This window comes from Lissotriton vulgaris, chromosome 3_1 (assembly GCF_964263255.1).
Source record: "Lissotriton vulgaris chromosome 3_1, aLisVul1.2, whole genome shotgun sequence".
Classification (NCBI taxonomy): Eukaryota; Metazoa; Chordata; class Amphibia; order Caudata; family Salamandridae; genus Lissotriton; species Lissotriton vulgaris.
In genome coordinates, this window is record NC_141689.1 from 552,095,643 (window position 1) to 552,113,231 (window position 17,589).

The 17,589-nt window shown below is 46.7% G+C and overlaps 1 protein-coding gene across 5 annotated transcripts in view; it reads left to right on the plus strand.

Annotated features, from left to right (window-relative positions):
• Positions 1 to 17,589, plus strand: part of ZFYVE16 (zinc finger FYVE-type containing 16) — a 743,498-nt gene that overhangs the window by 326,944 nt on the left and 398,965 nt on the right. For all 5 annotated transcript variants that reach the window (XM_086960830.1, XM_086960829.1, XM_086960828.1 and 2 more), the window contains one exon: positions 7,536 to 7,681. In XM_086960830.1, coding sequence (XP_086816956.1) covers positions 7,536 to 7,681 — 146 coding nt within the window. The remainder of the gene's footprint in view (positions 1 to 7,535; positions 7,682 to 17,589) is intronic.

Below are 17,589 nucleotides of genomic sequence, written 5' to 3' on the forward strand. Positions count from 1 at the left end.
TGCTGGTTCTAGCAGCCCCTGGGACAGACTCCCTGTCCGAATTGGCCGGAGCAGGCAGAAATTTCGCCCTGCTCCAACAAGGGAGTCTGTGGAGGTTCTCCAACCCGGCTGCTCAATGCAGCTGGGCTGGAGAAAACCTAAGTGCAAATGTGTGTTTTGGTTGGCCTGATTTGGGGGGACAAAACACAAATGCGCAATTATGGAGGGAGTGCACGTCGCACTCCTCCTTCCCTCCCTCGGCCAAACCCTCTCAACAGCTATGGCTAAGAGCTGGCAAAAGTAGATACAAATGATGCCAGAACATTGTGTTCATTTACATTTGCTGGCTCTGAGCCAGGCAGTGGGGCTACGCTCCTCTGCAATTGAGGCAGAGCCGTCACTGGACCTATGTTTTCCACCCTTTGGGTATCTGTTAGTCCTCCCTGGGGTCAGGCATTTCTGAGAGTGGCCCTTCCATAGCTGTGCAATTCTTTTCCCCCCAATGCGAAACTGTTTCAAAAACAAACAAAAAATCTAAATGTGATTGGCATGAGTTGTGATTCATTAAATAAAACAACAGAAATATACAAACTTTTCAGCTGAAGTTTATATCACACTTGGCAACTTTGTAAAATGCAAATATCTCAAAAACTACTGAAAAACAAGCACCATTTCAGATTAAAGTTCTACTTCCATGACAGGTTTGGTGTTAATGTGTTCAGTGGATTTTGCTATGTCGCCTGGCCAAATGTGCTGTGGAAGTAAAATGTTTTCCTGTGGACGGGTTCTTTTACGAAGGTTTGCATGCCAGAAGAAGATTGTTCAAGGGGTCAACAGTACTAGGAAAATAAAAAAAAAAGCATTTTCAATAGAAGCATCACATCATAACTACACATTGGCTGTCGCCACTATGTAGTATATGTCTTATAAAATCATGTATGATGGTCATATATTGCCTCTGCGCTCTGGTAACATTGTAAACCTTGTAAAAAACTAGTTTTGTAAATGCCATTAGATCATCAAGATGTCCATTTAGGAACATTTACCACGTTACCCTTTTTAGGTCTCGCAGAGAGACCTATTGCGGTGAAACCACAAAGTTAAACCATCCAAATTTTCAACAGTTCACGTGAAATCACGTGACCACAAGCACACGCATTTCCCCACCTCAAAGCCAGCTATCAGCCTCCCTCCCACAGGCTTCCCCAGCATGCGCAGTGCGCGCTGGCTTCCCTTCTCCTCCCCCCCTAATTTCTTGTTTTGAGGGCCGGCCTCCGAGAGCTTCAAAGGGATCTGCTTCTCCGCCCACTGCTTCACACTTTGTGGCGGCCGTGACTCGCATTTCTCCTTCCTTCGTTCCCAGCCCCCCTCCCAGCGCTGCCTTGTTCTAAAGTCTGTGGCTCCACTTAATCTCGTCCATCTTCCCTTTCTTTCCCTTGCCTTCGATCCCTTCATGCCCTCTCTCTTCTGCCCGCCACTTTGCCTCCCCTCCCTTCTTCTCTCCTCTCTCCTCCTTTCTTGTTTTTACATGAATACATTTTATGAAGGGCATTCTGGGAATGTTTACACTTGATGTAAGCAGGCTGCATGCGCTCGTGTGAAGCAGGGGCGACGACCGCTACGCAGGAGATGAACCCTTCCGATATCCCCGACTCCAACCCTTCAAAGGTGACCCTTTCATTCCAAGATCAATGAGTATCAGTGACATTTGGGAGAAACTGCTTTTAAATCGCACATTTTATCTTAAAGCGATCTCTCTCTTGGCTTCATTTTAAACATGAGTATTTTTTATCTGTGGTTTCTGCAGTCACATCGACCTCTGGTTTTTGACAGATTCCTTAGAAATATCAGTGTGCTGAGCTGGCAGAGGGTAAAAGAAGGGAGAGTGGCCCCCTAGCCAGTAACATGTTTGGATTTTTTTCAGATATGAAGACTTATTTTAGGTACTGTGGTGCAGTGATCACCTGCATGTATTAGGCCCAAACAGGTGTACATACATAGAATAGAATAAAACATAAACACAAGGGTCACAAAACACACAGAGCTTTATTTACACGTTTGCCTTCACATGTACTAACTAATTAGTTCCCCGGCCCTCTCGCTCCTAAACTGAGTATTGCCCACCCTCTCGCCAGTCACCCTGTCACACCCACTTCCTAATTTCTGTTCCATTGACACCCCACCCCACTCTCATATGTTCCAAGTGTTCCCCCCCAAAAATAGTACCAGAGCCACTATTCTCAGAGTAACCAATACCTAACTCCTAAACTAAGGCTCCCTCAGCACCCCCCCCCCTAGCTGCTCCCACTCGCGCGTCCTAGTTTATTCTAGGTTTCGCTCATTTTGGGTTCCTGTTTTTCGACCAAAATTAACTTAAATGTGCAGTTTTTGAGTAGTATCCATATAAGCACTTACATTGCGTTTGTAAAGTTACTTTTTTCGTTTGCAGTAACAAGGTAAGTGCACCCCGATAATTTGTTGTTATAATCAGCACTGTATTATTGTGAGTAATTTCACACAAGTCCCATAGAGCAGAGAAAACCACACTGCACAAACATGGTATACTTAGCTGTGACACATGCACATAACATTCATGCAAGCGGTCCTGCTCGCAGGCTTCACAAACTATCGTGTATGTTGCTAGGGGTAAAAAGCAACACAGGATTTACATAAAAGTGCCGATTTTGCTCGTTAAATCGGTTTCATTGTCGTGTTTTTCTCGGAGGGGGGCCTGTTAGCGAGCACCCTGGTAAGTGCTATATAATGACAGTGGTCGCCGGTCATCACGGGCACCTGCCTCCAGGTGAGCTGGCTTACAGCCGAGCTTCCGGCTATGGGAGTTACACAGTGACACTGCCTGCTGAGGGCGTGTGGAAAAACTTGAGGTTAATGCTGTTCAAAGAAAGGCAAGACGAAAAGCGTGGCCTAGGCCTTTCGTGATTACTGAGAAATATTCTTTCCGCACCCAAACATCAGGATCACAATTCTGTCCTTTCTCGCAACTGCAGCAAAGACACGCACTTCAACAATTCTCGCGCTACAGCAAAATTGTTGATAAACACAGGTACACTCCTTTAGAACAGCAATCAAATAATCAGGTGTCTCCTGTCCAAAAGTGGGCGATTTACTCTGAATTAAATAAAATTAAAATTAACCCTTTCTATGGTCCCTTTCAATAGATCTCTTCCTTTCTGAAAGTGGTCGTTTAGTTTTACCTGGTTATTATTCTGTATCCTCTGTTCAATTCTGGGGTGCTTTTTCAACTTGTTGCTAGTTCATTGCGAATCTTACCATTACTAATTCAAATTGTGTTACCTTTGGCTTATTTGCAATGCAGACTTTATCTCAATAAATTGCTTTAACAAGCTACTAGTCCACTACGTAAGCCCATTCATTTGCTCATTATTTTCCACATAAGGTTGCAAGATCATAAAGTGGAGTTTTAAGATTTTGAATAGTTTCTTGTTTGAAGATGTTACTCTCTCCTGCGCACCCCACTCCTGTACTAAGGTTATGAGTGGCTTGGCACCAGCCTTTCAGAGGTTCTTGCATCCACCCAAGTCTGGCCTGGCACTGGTGCGTCCCAGCCTGGCACACACCAGGTGATGATCTCCAGCTCACTACTGTTTGCAGTCTGTCACTCACCTCCCTGGCACTCACCCTTCACCCCTCAGGCCTGGCAGTCACTCCTCGTACCTGGCACTCACCCTTCTCCCTCTCTGGCACTCAGCATTGACTCACCGTGACACTCAACTGTCACCTCCCTGACACTCACCCTCGACACTCCTGGTACTCATACTTTCCGTCCCTGGCACATATCATTCACCTCCCTGACACTCGCCCACGTGCCTCCTGGCATTCACTACTCGACCCCTTGGCACTCACCCTTCACCTCCATGGCACTAGCCCTTCATCCCCCTGGCCTGGCAGCTACCCTTCACCCCTTGCACTCACCCTTCCCCTCCCTGGCACTCACCTTTAACCCTCCTGACTCTTACATCTCAGCTCCATGGCACTGAACCTTCATCTCCCTGGCACTCACCCATCATCCCCCTGACCTGGCACTCAGCCTTCACCTCCGTGACACTAGCCCTTCACACCCCCTGGCCTGGCAGCTACCCCTAACCCCTGGCACTCATACTTCCCCTTTTCAGCACTCACCCTTTCCCTCCCTGGCACTCACCCTGACTCTTACGTCTCATCTCCCTGGCACTCACTCCTCACCTCTCTGGCACTCACCCTTCAGCCTCATGGCCTGACAGTCACCCTTGGTCCTCCTGGCATTCACTCCTCACCTCGCCGGCCACTCACCCTTGACCCTCCTAGTTTCTGTCTCTCTCCTGTCTCTCTCTTTCTGTCTACCTCTACGCTCGATTGCCTTTCTTCTCTCTGCTCCTTGCATCTCTCCCATTCTTTTTCTGACTCTGTACCTTTCCTTTGCCTCCCTTATTCTGGGCGTCCCTCTCTGTACATCGTTCTGTATCGCTTTCTACCCTTCTTTCAAGTATATAACTTAATGTTGACCTATTTATTAAGCCTTCCCAGTGCCTGTCTCCAGTGTCTACCCAGATTCTTCCATTAATGCCCCCTCCCGAACCTGTGAATCTCACCCTCTGCTGCTTCTCTTACTCACACTGCCGTTTCTCCTCCCTACACAGATGTTTGACTTATTCTTTCATTTTACCTACTCAAATGTGATCTTATCCCTCCTGTTTCTCTTACTTATCCCGTTGTGTCATTTACTCTCTTATTTCCTATGCTCTTTAAAGGGGATCTTCCACCCACCGGTTTCTCGTGCTCTCTTGCTCGCCCCATGTTTCTCTTAGCTTTTCTGCAACCAGATGGTTTGCTTATTCTCTCATTTTCTTTCCTCAAAAGTGATTGTACCCCTACCCCCTGTTGTTTTCCTTATTATCCTTTAATACTTTGCCGCCTCTCGCTGCCCCCTCTACCAGCATCTTTCTAGTGCCTATTTCGGCCTTTTCGTTATTTTCATCTCTGTCTCAGTTGGCATTGCTAATAATAATGCAACACTAGCACCTGACTTCCTCAAACTAACTACACAACATAAAACAGACCACAGTTCTTCAAATCGGCCACAATACCTGAAACTGATCACAGTACGTGAAACTAACTGCAGTACGATATCTGAAACTGACCACAACCCTTGAAAACAAGCATATGTGGTACTGAGTGGTATTATGTTGAGTGTAGTTATGTTGTATTGAGTAGAGTGTAAATATGTGTTGTAAATATTTGTTGTGTAATTATGTGGTATTGAGTGTTATGATGTGGAGAGTATGTATGTTGCATTGATTAGTGTGTAAATATGTGGTTTGTAATTGTATGATACTGAGTGATATAAGGGGTGTATTTATGTTTCATTGAGTAGAGTACATAACTACACTCAACATAATACCACTCAGTACCACATAATTACACCGTATTCAATACGACATAAATACTCTCCACATACCACTCATAATTGCATGTCACATAATTACTCTACTTAAAGCAAGATAAATACACTCCACACAATACCACTCTGTGCCACATAACACAACACATAATTACACTGTACTCAATGCAATATAAATACACACTTTTCACTCAGGTTCGGGCTATATAAAAAAAAAATTGCAATACAGTAGGTCTCACATTACTGAATCTTTGAGCTGCTAGTGTTGCATTATTATTAGCAATGCCAACAGCTCAAACTTTTATAATGCGAGACCTATTGCATTGCAAATGCTTGTTGTATTTTTAGTTTACCTGTTTAGTTTGGTCCAGTTAGCATGAAAACAATACTGCTGTTAAAATAGAAATCTCAGGATACCCCAAAAAAATATTGAAGCCATTAATCAGCCAATCACATTCTTGAAAAAACAAATTACGATTGTGGTCGGTTAGCTTCCGACTGCCATTGTTGTGGGCATGTGACCGGCCGACAGGTAGTCAGCAGTCCGGCCCGCCAAATTACGTTCCGACCGCCGTGGAGGCAGTCAAAAACATGCCTCTTTGCATTGAGGCTTATGCTGCGACCCGGAAATGGGCCATAGCACATGTAAATGTGATTGGCACAACCCCCAAGTTTCTATTCCACAGGCTTACAGGAACATGATACCTCTAAAATGTAACGCTTTGTTGTCCTGCCTGTTTTTCAGATGCTGATATAAAAAATAAACACACAGAATGACTGAATGGACCAAACAAAGAAAAGCATACTTTCTGAGTGAGGTTATGATTACATGGCAAGTTTAGTATATATATCTATTCAGGTACTTATTACTGTGTTAAGGAGTAAATATTCCTATGAGAATCTGATAGGGAAAATCAACATTTTCTGGGGAGATTCATCAAATTGCGCAACAGTAATCATCGATTTAAGCAATGCATTCTTACTGGAAGGTGTGGCTGAAATAGCGATGCTGTAAAAAAAACAAAAAAAAATGTGTGAGTGTAAACACTTGTTTATATTTATATGCACCTCTAACATATTGTATTTTTGGTCTAATAAATGGTTTATAAATAATACAGTAAATTATTTTGACAAAGAAATCTCTGTATTTCTGATATAGATACTTTCCACTTCCATGAGATTTCTTCATTGGTGGGGCTGAGACCCTTATTGTATTGGAGCAGAATTTGGGGCACTGATGAATTGCGCCTTCTAAGGGAGTGTGTGCAAGATGTCATCTCTTCCAGTGGCAGAGCGGGAAATCAAATGGCTAGGGGCATTTAAGAAGCGTTGGAGTGAGTTGGGCCTGGGTAAATTCTAGAGTGAGTCCCAATCCATCAAGAGAGGGGATGCTGCCCTAGTTAAAAAGATGATGGAAGAGATGGCCACTAGATGCAGGGATCACTTTTCCTCAGCTTAATAAGGGAGCCTTCCTCCCCCTAAAATCAGTGTGCATCGCTGAGGAATTCCTGAACTTTATCCGCCCAGTTCGGGCTCGGTCCCTTTACCCCCAATTTATGTGTGGGTCGCTTCCTGTAGTGTAGCTAGTTGGAGAAAGATTAACCAGGGATCTAAATATTGTTACTATTGCAAAAATGTACGCGAAAGCGAGGCCCATGTCCAGATGGATTGTGCCAATGTACAGGATATTGAGCCTCCACATTCCACACCAGAGAAAAAGCATTCAGGGTATGCAGAAGTAAAACTTTTTCGATTGCGGCTGTTTCCAAGTTTCTCCACACAGCTTGGTTAATCAGATGTAAAATGTTAGACATTCTGTGAAAATATGCTCTAATGTCTTAAGCTGACTTTAACTCCGTGAGGGTGTTGGTGGTTGGCATTTCTGTACATAGACGGGGAAATTGGATGTATAGAGGCAGGTTTTGTTTGGAACCATGTGCTCCTCGTATGTTTTTATTGTTTTGTTTTTAACTTCGGAATTGATTTTTAATTTTGTACTTTTAGATTTTAAAACTTGATTATTTATTTATTGCTTGTACTTGAATCATAATGTTTGTATGTTAGATTTTCTTGATGCTGAAACAAAATGTTTCAAACGATCAATTTAATATTTTCCGCTTCTTTCTCACTTGAAAAGGTCCGAAAGAACAGAAGCGAGTGTGGTTTGCTGATGGTGTTCTACCCAATGGAGAACTTGCTGACACCACAAAATTAGCAGCAACAGGCAAACGATCATCTCAAGATCACAGTCCAGTGAGTCCCATACCACCAGAATCGCTAATTGTAAGTGAATCTGCAATTAAGATATTTAGTTAAGGTCATTCACGCACGGGGCAGAATTATGATAGCCTTTATTCACTCTTATATTGAAGAAATATATTTCGCTATATTGTTGCATTGTGTGCAGCTGTTTTTGTGAAATGTAGAGTTTGTTGAATCATCCAACTTATATTTTCTTTTCATGTTGATTGTGTTCAATATTCTGCAAGCATTCTTCCTTTTGTATCTTTGTCACATTTTTTCTTTATGTGCTGTTCTTTACTATGATTTCTGATGACGTTAATAAATAGGCTTTAACATGAATACCTTAATGTTACATTATATCATATTAATATAGGGTCAGTGAAATAGATACCAACACATTTTATTTTGCCATTGAATACAGTGTAAGGTATACAGCAAAGTAGGGCAGAAAACTATGACCTTCAACAGGATTATGTGGTGTTTAAATTATGTACTTTAATTGGAACGAGCATTGGTTGCCAGTAATCATCTGTACTCTGGGTGCCGTTCTTCCTTTTCACAAGTCCATCAGTCACTTCTTTTTCCAATCTTTGCTTTAGAAACAGTCACCCTAATGGTCTGCCAGCATAACGAGGGAAAGGATAAGTTCTGAAAGAGCTCTTAAAGAACAATGTGATAATTCACTGGAACAGAATCGCACAGTGTGAGGAAAGGAGTGACCTGATCTCTAAGCGAGTTTATATGAGAGAAAATCTTCAGATATTCTCCTGGCAGATGTTGGCTTCTTGAGACTAAAGTAAAATTCACATCCTCTGATAAGATTGTAAAGCCACCCTAATGGAGGAAGAACTACTTGAATAGGTGTACTGACAAGTTGGTTGATATCGAGTAGACAGGAAGCATATTCCTCCTTCATAGCCAGATACTCTATAAGGGCAGACTACAAGCTCCAGCCGTAAAGCATCAAAAAGGGAGGACCGCATATGAATTGGATCACACTTATACCTAAGAAGTATTTTGCTGACTCGCTGTTCAAAGAACATCTATCAAAACCATAAAAATCTTGCAGACAGATTGGCCTTTACAGAGATGGCATTTAGACTCCTTCTTTCAAGTGGCGAGTCTCTTAACCTCCAGAGTTGCACAAATGACTGAGTGATGTTTCCTAAAAGAAAGGTGACTTCCAAGTGAGGATTCATTCCACAGCAACTGAGAGTTTAACTAAAACCATCCCATCTTAACATAATATCTAACCGGTTCCCCCCCCATCCCCACCTGATCTTGCCCCATAGTTTTTTTTGATTGAATTTGTTTATTGGGATTTTACATTTCTGATCGGTTGCAGACTGTCATATTCTTCTAAGACATCAATACACAAATTACAGCAGAATATTTGCAATCAAAAACCGGTATTATTACCATTTATCACTGCGATTACCATTTATGATATGAGAAAAAAAAAGAAAAAATCACAAGGGAGGATCTCCCCTAACATTGTGAGTTATTCAGCGTCATTGCTTGGTACCCAGTCTGGACTTGCCTCTTTTGGGTGTGTGTGAATCTTAGTGTTGAGTGGTTTACCCAATGTTGTCGTGTCCATTCTCGTCTGTATGTATTCCCATCAAATATTATTGGGGTTGTGATTTCCGATATGAACTTTCTATAACTAGGATACACTACGGGGAAGCAGGGGAGCTTTCGGACTAAGAGAGGTTGATATTGCCAGTGGTTTCGGATCCTTTTTCTTTTGTGGAGGTGTGATGGTGCCTATGCGGAAGGTGGGCCAGGAGCGTGGAACGACGTATGCGGGGGAACTCTTGATTATTCTAAGGGAGAAGTTCGGGTGTGTTGTCGATTTCCGGATTGCCCTGGACAGGTGGGTCGTCCTGTAGCGCTTCTGTGACAGGTCCAGCGGGAGTCTGTTGGTGACTCTAGTGGATTTGTTTCGTGTGTGAACCTGTGTAGTAATTGTGCCCATTCCAGTGAGATAGGATGCTTACGGGTTCCCTTTACATGCTCGTCTCGGAGCACCTCTACCTCTGCTTTGCTCCATTTTTTCGTCGCTCCTATCCAGGCGGCTTCTGGGGTCCCTGACTGGCCTCGCCAATGCATGGCTATCCCCCTTATCGCTAAGAGGTTCGCGAGAGACATGAATCGGTACTGTACTTTTTCAGTCTTTTGCCTGCAGAAGACCCCGAGAGCACATTCCTCCCACGTGGACATTGTTGTGATATTGGTCGTTGCCCTAAGTGTCCGGTGCACCCTGTCCCAGTAATTGTGAATGGAGGGGCAATCCCAGAACATGTGTTTGAAGTCCGCTTCGGAGGTATGGCACCGGGGGCATGCGAAGTGTGTGTCTGGGTAGAACTGATGTAAACTGCGTCGCATAAGGTACGATCTGCGGAGGACATTGAACTCTATGTTTCGAAACCGCGCGTTCCTGGAGACCTTCTTGGGGTACTCTAAGCCGTGCTCCACTCTTTATCCTTGAGCACTCTTTCTATTTTCGTTTCCCATTTTTGATGCAACGGCTGTAGGGAGGGGAGGATTAGTTCCCGGACGTCTTTATACAGCCATGTGACTAAGTGTCGACCTACCCTCATATGCAGGATAGTGTGTATTACTGAGTGCATTGGGGGTTCCCCTTTATGTGGGTTCCAGTACCGACGACTGCTGTCTATAAGTTGTCTGTGAGTTAAGAACTGTCCTGGTGGCAGGTCATATTGTTCGACCATCTGGGCGTATGTCCTAAGTTGACCATCCTCGAACAGGGATTCTATCTCCGTAACTGCCAGGTCAGTCCATACTTGGAGGGTGCCGGCTGTAAAGTAATGCTCCTCTCTGTGGAAACCAACTATTGGGAGAAGGGGTGAGTATAGAGGTCTTCCCTTGGACATGCGTTGTATTCTCATCATACATGACCGGGCTATGGACATTTGGAGCGGTCGTGTATGTATGGGTTTGGTGCCCGGTAATAACAGACGATGGATCGCTGGCTATGGTGTGCGGCCCACTGCAGTGATGGTCTCTCCCGTCTGGCGCCCCGCCGTCCAGTATGACAGCCATTGTAGTTGAGCTGCCAGGAAATATGCTTTGATTGACGGCGCTCCCAATCCTCCAGGAGTCGTGGGCAGGTATAGCATTGACAATGCCACCCTGTGTCGTCCTCCTCCCCAAATCAGTTCGGTGAGTAGGGTGTCTTGCTCTTTAAAGAATATTCATGGTGGTATAACTGGAAGATTGGTGAAGTGATAGAGTAGTCTGGGGACCATTATCATCTGTGCCTGTGCCACTCTTCCTATAGGGCTAGGGGTAATGTCTTCCAGAACCCTGCTGCTGATCTAAGCCCTGCCAACGCCTTATGGTGATTCCCTTCATACAAGTCCTCTGGGGTATGGTACAATGTCACTCCCAGGTATCTGGGCGCTTCAGCGTTCCATGCAAGGGATTGAGGCCCAATCTGAATCTCAAATGGGGCCAAGTGAGGACTTAGTGGGTAGAGCGTGGATTTCTCCCAGTTCACTTTTGAGACCTGAGGCCTCCTCGAAGTCTCCCAGTGTCTCCCAGATAGATGATAGGTTTTGAGTAGCATCCCGCATGAAAATTAAAAGGTCATCTGCAAAGAATGACACGCAGTGATCAGTGTCCGCCAGTGGGATACCCCATACCCCACCCTCCCGTCTCAAGCGCAACACCAGTGGGACCACCGCCGAAGCAAACAGGAGGGGGGACAACAGGCACCCCTGCTTGGTTCCTCTATCAATTGCAAACGCAAGGGAGATGTATTTACCTATGCTAACTCGGGAGGTGAGACCTGTGTATAGGAGTTTTGTGTACGCTAGTAGGGTTGGTCTGATGTTGACTCTGCTAAGGACCTCAAATAAGTATGGCCATAATAGCGTGTCGAATGCCTTTTCTAGATCTAGTATTAGGCACGCCGCTTTTGGGAACTGCGCACTCGTCCTGTCTTGTATGTGGATTACGCCGTGGTAGGAACCCACACTGGTCTAGGTGGATTAATGGCGTCTGGATTTGTGTGAACCGCTCTGCTAGTGTTTTGCCCAAAATCTTAGAGTCCGCGTTGAGTAGGGTGATTGGTCTGCATGAGGAGGGGAGTGTTGAATCGCTATGCAGCTTTTGGAATGGGACTATGACCGAATCTCTCAGGGAGCCCGGTAATTCGCCCCTATCTAGGGCATCATTACACATGACGGTCATGTACCGGCTCAATTGGGCCAAAAAAGTGCTATAATACTCTAGTGGAAAGCCATCCATTCCTGGTGCTTTGTTCCGTGCTAGTGCCCCGATTGCATGGGTGACATCCGTGGGCTTAATCATCTCCTCCAGCATTTTTTTATCTGCCTGCGGAAATTGAGGCAGCGGTAATGAGTGTAGAAATCTAATAATTGTCTGTGGGTCACTCAGTCTCGGGGCTCGGTATATGTTGGAATAGAAGTCGTAAAAGATATTCAGGATGTCTGTATGTGAATGACGGAGTAGGCCTGACTTATCCCTTAGCTCGATGATTGGTTGTACCTCCAAATCCCTTTTAGCGAGCCAGGCTAAAAGTGTTCCTCCTCTATTGCCCTCCCGGTGAGCCCCGGAAGCGTATAACCTAAAATTGTATTTGCAGAGGTCTCTCAGTGTTTCTGTATGTTTTGTTTTAGGCGTGGCTATTTGTTCTGTGGTAGCCTCATCCTTGTCCGCCTTTTTCGAGAGGTCTGCTAAGGTTTGTTCTGCCACTTGCAATGACTCCTCAAGTATTCTACGTACTCCCATTATTAGCTGTATACAATGTCCCCTCGCTACCACTTTGCTTGCATCCCATTCAATCAGTCGCAACGTCGTCGTTCCCGTGTTCAGTGTAAAGTGCTCCTGGATGTGTTCCCCATGTTCTTGCCTGAACACTTGGTCTGTGAGGCAATCTAGCGGTAGCTTCCAGGTGGGAATGGCAGGGTGTGGCGGCTTCCATCTAAGGGTCAGTACATGTGCATCGTGATCTGAGCGCACCCTTCCCAGGTAATCGGAGTATTGCTCTTTTGGGAGTAGGGCAGTTGTGCATAAAAATCTATCTAGGCGTACTCGTAGGTTATGTGGAATGGAGTGAAAGGATTATACTCTGGTGGTGGGCTTTCGTGCTCGCCACGCGACTGTCAATGCCCAATGTGTTGAAAATTTCCTTTTGCTTATGTATCGGGGAGTGTGCAGGTGGGGGATGGGATCTATCCAGGCTAGTGTCCATGGCACAGTTGTAATCATCACCGAGTATCCATGGGGTTAGCGTGTAGGGGGTTAATACATTAGTGAGGCGACTCCAGAATGGGACTTGCTCTATATTTTGGGCGTAAATACTTCCTATCAGTATGGTTTGCCCTTCCAGTAATCCCTCTATTCGCGCCTGTTCCTTAAAGGGGGTTCCTGGACGAATCCAGACCAGTGCCCCCCTAGCGAACGCTGAATATGCTGTGACTCAGATGGTCCCCCTTCACTTTCTATGGAGGAGCTCCACCTCCACCGCTGTTAGATGTGTCTCCTGTAGGAGGGCTATGTGTGCTTGTTGTCTCTTGATGTAAGCGTATACTGCATAACGTTTACTAACAGTGTGCATCCCCCGCACATTTAGTGTGATAAGCTTTATGCCCATGTTAGGGATTCTAGTGGTCACGATGATAGTGGGTTTAACGGGGGTCGCCTATGTGGCGTTCTGTCGTGTCGACTCGTCTCTCCACACCCTCCACATACCTCTTGTTATCTTGTCCATTCGCTCCTGCAGGGGTTCTAGGGAAATGGTCAACGAGGGGGAACCTTAAACTAAGTTTCGGGAAACATTCCCAACTGATAGGACCTATCGTTCGGGACAACAAGTCCAAACTGTACATCTCGTACTGTCTCTAGTTCGTTACGTGAGAGTAGGTGGTCAAGTTTCCTAGCTGAGGAGATCAACGTCACAGCTGCCCAGTTCATGGCGAAGATTTATGAATGCCCGTGGATGTCTCCATCGCTTTCGTCGTATACCAGACGTCCGGCTGTGGTTATCGCTATGGGATGTCCCGGACACCGGCAGGGTGTTTTCTTGTGCTGTGGGGCGTATGCACAGATTAGATGGCGTGGTCTCGGGAGAGTCGTCTCGCTGTCTACTCTGCCAGTCCTGACTGACTTTGATGTGGCAGTCGTATCAATGTGTCCGCCGTTTGTGGGGTCACCAGCGGTGGGGTAACCCAGCCCTCCCAGGAGTTTTGTGTGTCACTGACATCCTCTTCCGAAGTGAAGAGGTGTGGGCCCCTGTCTCCATCTGAGGTCTCTCCAGTCGCTTCCTGTAGGGCTCTTCTGCGCTCCGCTATTATTTGTTTAAGGTCTGGGGAACTCCTGGTGGTGGGGGGGCGACTGTTGGCTCATTTGCGTGAGGGTGATTCGTTTATGTTGTTGTCGCCGCCGGTTGGTTAGTCGTTGGTTTTGTGCGGTTTTGTGTTCAGTATTCTCTCCTACATGTTGTTCCACCCAGTCTCTCGCCTCTGCTGGGTCTGTGAAGAAGTGTGTCTTCCTGCCGTGGATGATCTTGAGGCGGGCTGGGAATAGTTGTGCGTATTGTATGTTTTTTTGGCGTAGGTTGCGTTTTACAGTAAGGAACATGGCACGTTGTCTCTGGACTGCTGACTTGTTTGTCCTCCACCCTGAGTGTTCTCATGTGTCTGGCTGCCCTTAGCACTGTGTCTCTGTCCTGGTAATGGAGCAGTTTGAGGAGGAACTGTCTGGTTGGAGATCCTGGGGGAGGTTTCCGAGCTGGGACCCTATGGGCTCTCTCCACAGAGAAGTGTGGGGTTACGTCTTGCGCTTGGATAAACGTTTTGATCTATGTTTCCACGTATTGTATAGGGTCCTCCCCTTCCCCCACTCAGGCAGATTGATCACTCGAATGTTGCTCCATCGGGAGCGTCCCTCCAAGTCGTCTATCTTGTTTTCTAGAAACTGCACTTTGGCCTGTAGCTCTTCAATGGGTTTCTGATGCGACTGGATTTGTGGCACCACAGTTTGAAGCGTTCTTCCCCCTGTTTAACTTTATCAGCCAGCTTGCTATGGTCATCTCGTAGTAAGTTGAGGTCTGGCCAATTCACTATATTTGCTCTCCATTGTCAGCCGAGAGTGTACTATTGCCGCTAGAACTCTTTCTAACTTAGCAGAGGTAGAGTCAGAGTGCGAGGATTCGCTCGTCATCTTCCCTTCTGAGGGTCCCCGGGAGGGTTGCCGTGCTCTGGCTGGGGCTGGGGCTGGGGCTGGCATTGTTCCCGTGATTCTTTGTTGCCCCATGTCACTTAGGTTGTGGGTTAACTCGTTCCTACGTATCTTTATGTAGCGATTCTGAGATTTTCTAAAAGGTAAGGGCACTATCCGCCTCCTCTTCCTCTTGTTACCAAAGCGTTCTCTTTTTCTGGAAACTGTGGTCAACTTGGTGTGCGCTCAATTGATGACAATAACTACCAGCATGTGGAGCTAGTCAGTGTTGAACCGGCAGGATTTCGTCCGGTAATGCAAGGGGTTTGATTATGTCCGGTTTTTTAAGTGGGACACCAGGAAGGGTCCCTCTGTAATGGGTGTCCAGCACGTCAGCGCTCCAATTCTTGCTGCGCCCCCGTAGCCCCAGGTCCCTCTTCGCGCTTCTGGCCATGACTGCTGGGGCCTGTTGTCTCCCTCGGGTGAATCTCAACTGAAGCCCCGCGTCTTGTTCCGACTGTTGTTCCTATTGCCCCCCCCCTCCCCCGGTTTAACCGCCATGGCCCTGATTCCGAGCTCAGGAATCGAACTCCGCCCCTCCCATCAGCGCTCGTGAAGACGTTCACTGGGCCTAACTCTGTCCTCTTACTTGGTAGTGATGCAAGAATGTCTCTCCTTCTCTCAGGGGTGTTTACTCAGGAGTTTCTCTCCTCAGTGCGATCAACGGGGGGTCTCTCCTTTCGCCGCTAGCAGTTGAGACCGGGTCCCGCCACTTCGTGGTCAGGTTCTGCTTCCCTGTAGTGTTCCAACTGGGCAGGGGCCGGAAGGCTCGCAGCACTCTCACTTTTTCATAGGTAACATAGCCCCGTTATCTGTGTTTTGGGGGAGGGGCCCCCCCCCGTCATGTCAAAATTCCGCACTGGTCACCCCTCAGTGCCTCCTGCATGTGTGATTGTCCTTCCTCGCGCCTCAAGAGCCTGGCGCCAAACGAATGAGGGAATGCCTACCGCGTCCAGGCCGTTCTTGGATCAGGCCAGGCTGGGGGTTCTTTGCTGTGGTGTCCGGCAGCAGCGGGGTTCGCAGCAGGGCATCCAGCGTTCCCAGGGTCTCCCCGAGCTTGTGGTGAGCGCTCACCTGGAATTCGTGGTGTCTTCTTGGTGATCTGGGGCACTAGTCCAAGTGTCTGCTGCACAGCAACACAGCGAGCGCGGCTACAGTCCTAGTGGCACATTTCCGTTGGACTGTCTGTGACTAACTGCTGGTCTCCCATGGGCGCTGCCATTTCGTGGTCATCCCGGGAGTAGCGAGATGGTTCCGCGCCCCCTATCATCACCCCAGGCGGGGGGAGCTTCTAACGTGTCCGGGACGGTACGAGGGGGTTTATGGCCGCAACGTTTAGGCAACAGCGGGGGTCGTCGCAGGGCTTCCAGCGTTCCCAGGACCCCTCCGATCTTGCGGCCATCGCTCACCTGTCATTTGCGGTATCTTCTCGGTGATCTATGGCACTAGTCAGTGTCCTTCCCACAGTGGCACTTATTTTGCAGTGTCAGATCCTGGAGCGCGCCTCCGGCAAGCTGTCTGCTACGAGCTATCGGTCTCTGATGAGCGCCGCCATTTTGCGCTCGTCCCGGGATCAGCACGCATATCTTGTTCCTTTGAGTAGTCCCTCGGTGGAACCGCCACCACGGTATCAATCAGGCCGCCAGCAGATTATATAGCCTATCGTGGTAGTTTTTAGCAGGATTGAAGCATTTTCAACTGTGAATTATCTGGCTTGCACGGGCCGCAGAGAAGAGCATTAGAAGGGTGCGTTCGCCATCTTGGCTGGCTTGGCCACGCCCTCTGATCTTGCCCCATAGTTGGGTCAGTGGAAAAGCAAAGATGATGGGCAGAATATCTTTTGAGCCCATTTGGATAATTGGGCATCCACTCCCAAACTGATTCATTGTAGCAGTCGGGCAGAACTTGGGGTGCCTGCATTCTCCCAGAAACAAAACCAGTCTTCTCACTGCTAGTCAGACGGTCGGAAATCTCTTAACTGTCGTCACAAGCTATACTTGAGGGAAGTGGGGATCCCGCTTACTTTATACGTCTCTACTGGGCCTCCCATCTGGCATGGCGAGCTGATGGGATTAGCAGATTAAATTCTAGTTAAAACTTCATCTAAAAACTCAGTTACTAAGCTTTAGGATCTAGCCACCCGAGTCATTTAGTTTCACCATGCTTACTCGCTCACCAACATGCTACTGCACCTTGCACATAGTTGTTAAAGAAGTATAAATTGTACCTAGTACGCTGTACTCATGCATTTCTACAGTGACAACGAGGATTCAAAGGAGAAGGAAGGGTTGAACAACTATATGTAAAATAAGCCTAGAAGAGGAAGCGCAGTGCCTTGGCACCACAAGAAGCAGCAATAGCAGCTGCTGTTGTAAATTAGTGAAGAATCAGCTGTTAGGGTAAGAAGGCTTCTTAAGAATTAGCAATTGTACAAGATAGTTATATAGAGAATACAATCTCCAGTATTAGAGCATGAAGTGATGAGTTTTCAACACAGCTGGACCCGAATGAGGGAGGGGATGGGAAGGGAAGTCGCCCACCTGCTGTCAAAAACTGCAATGTTAAGACCAGGATATGGTGTAGGCAATTTAGAGAAGTCAGACGGAGATGTAACTGCAGATTTACAGGAGAAGAGTCAGTTTTCTGTAATTCTGTCCTGCCTTCCAATCATTGTACAA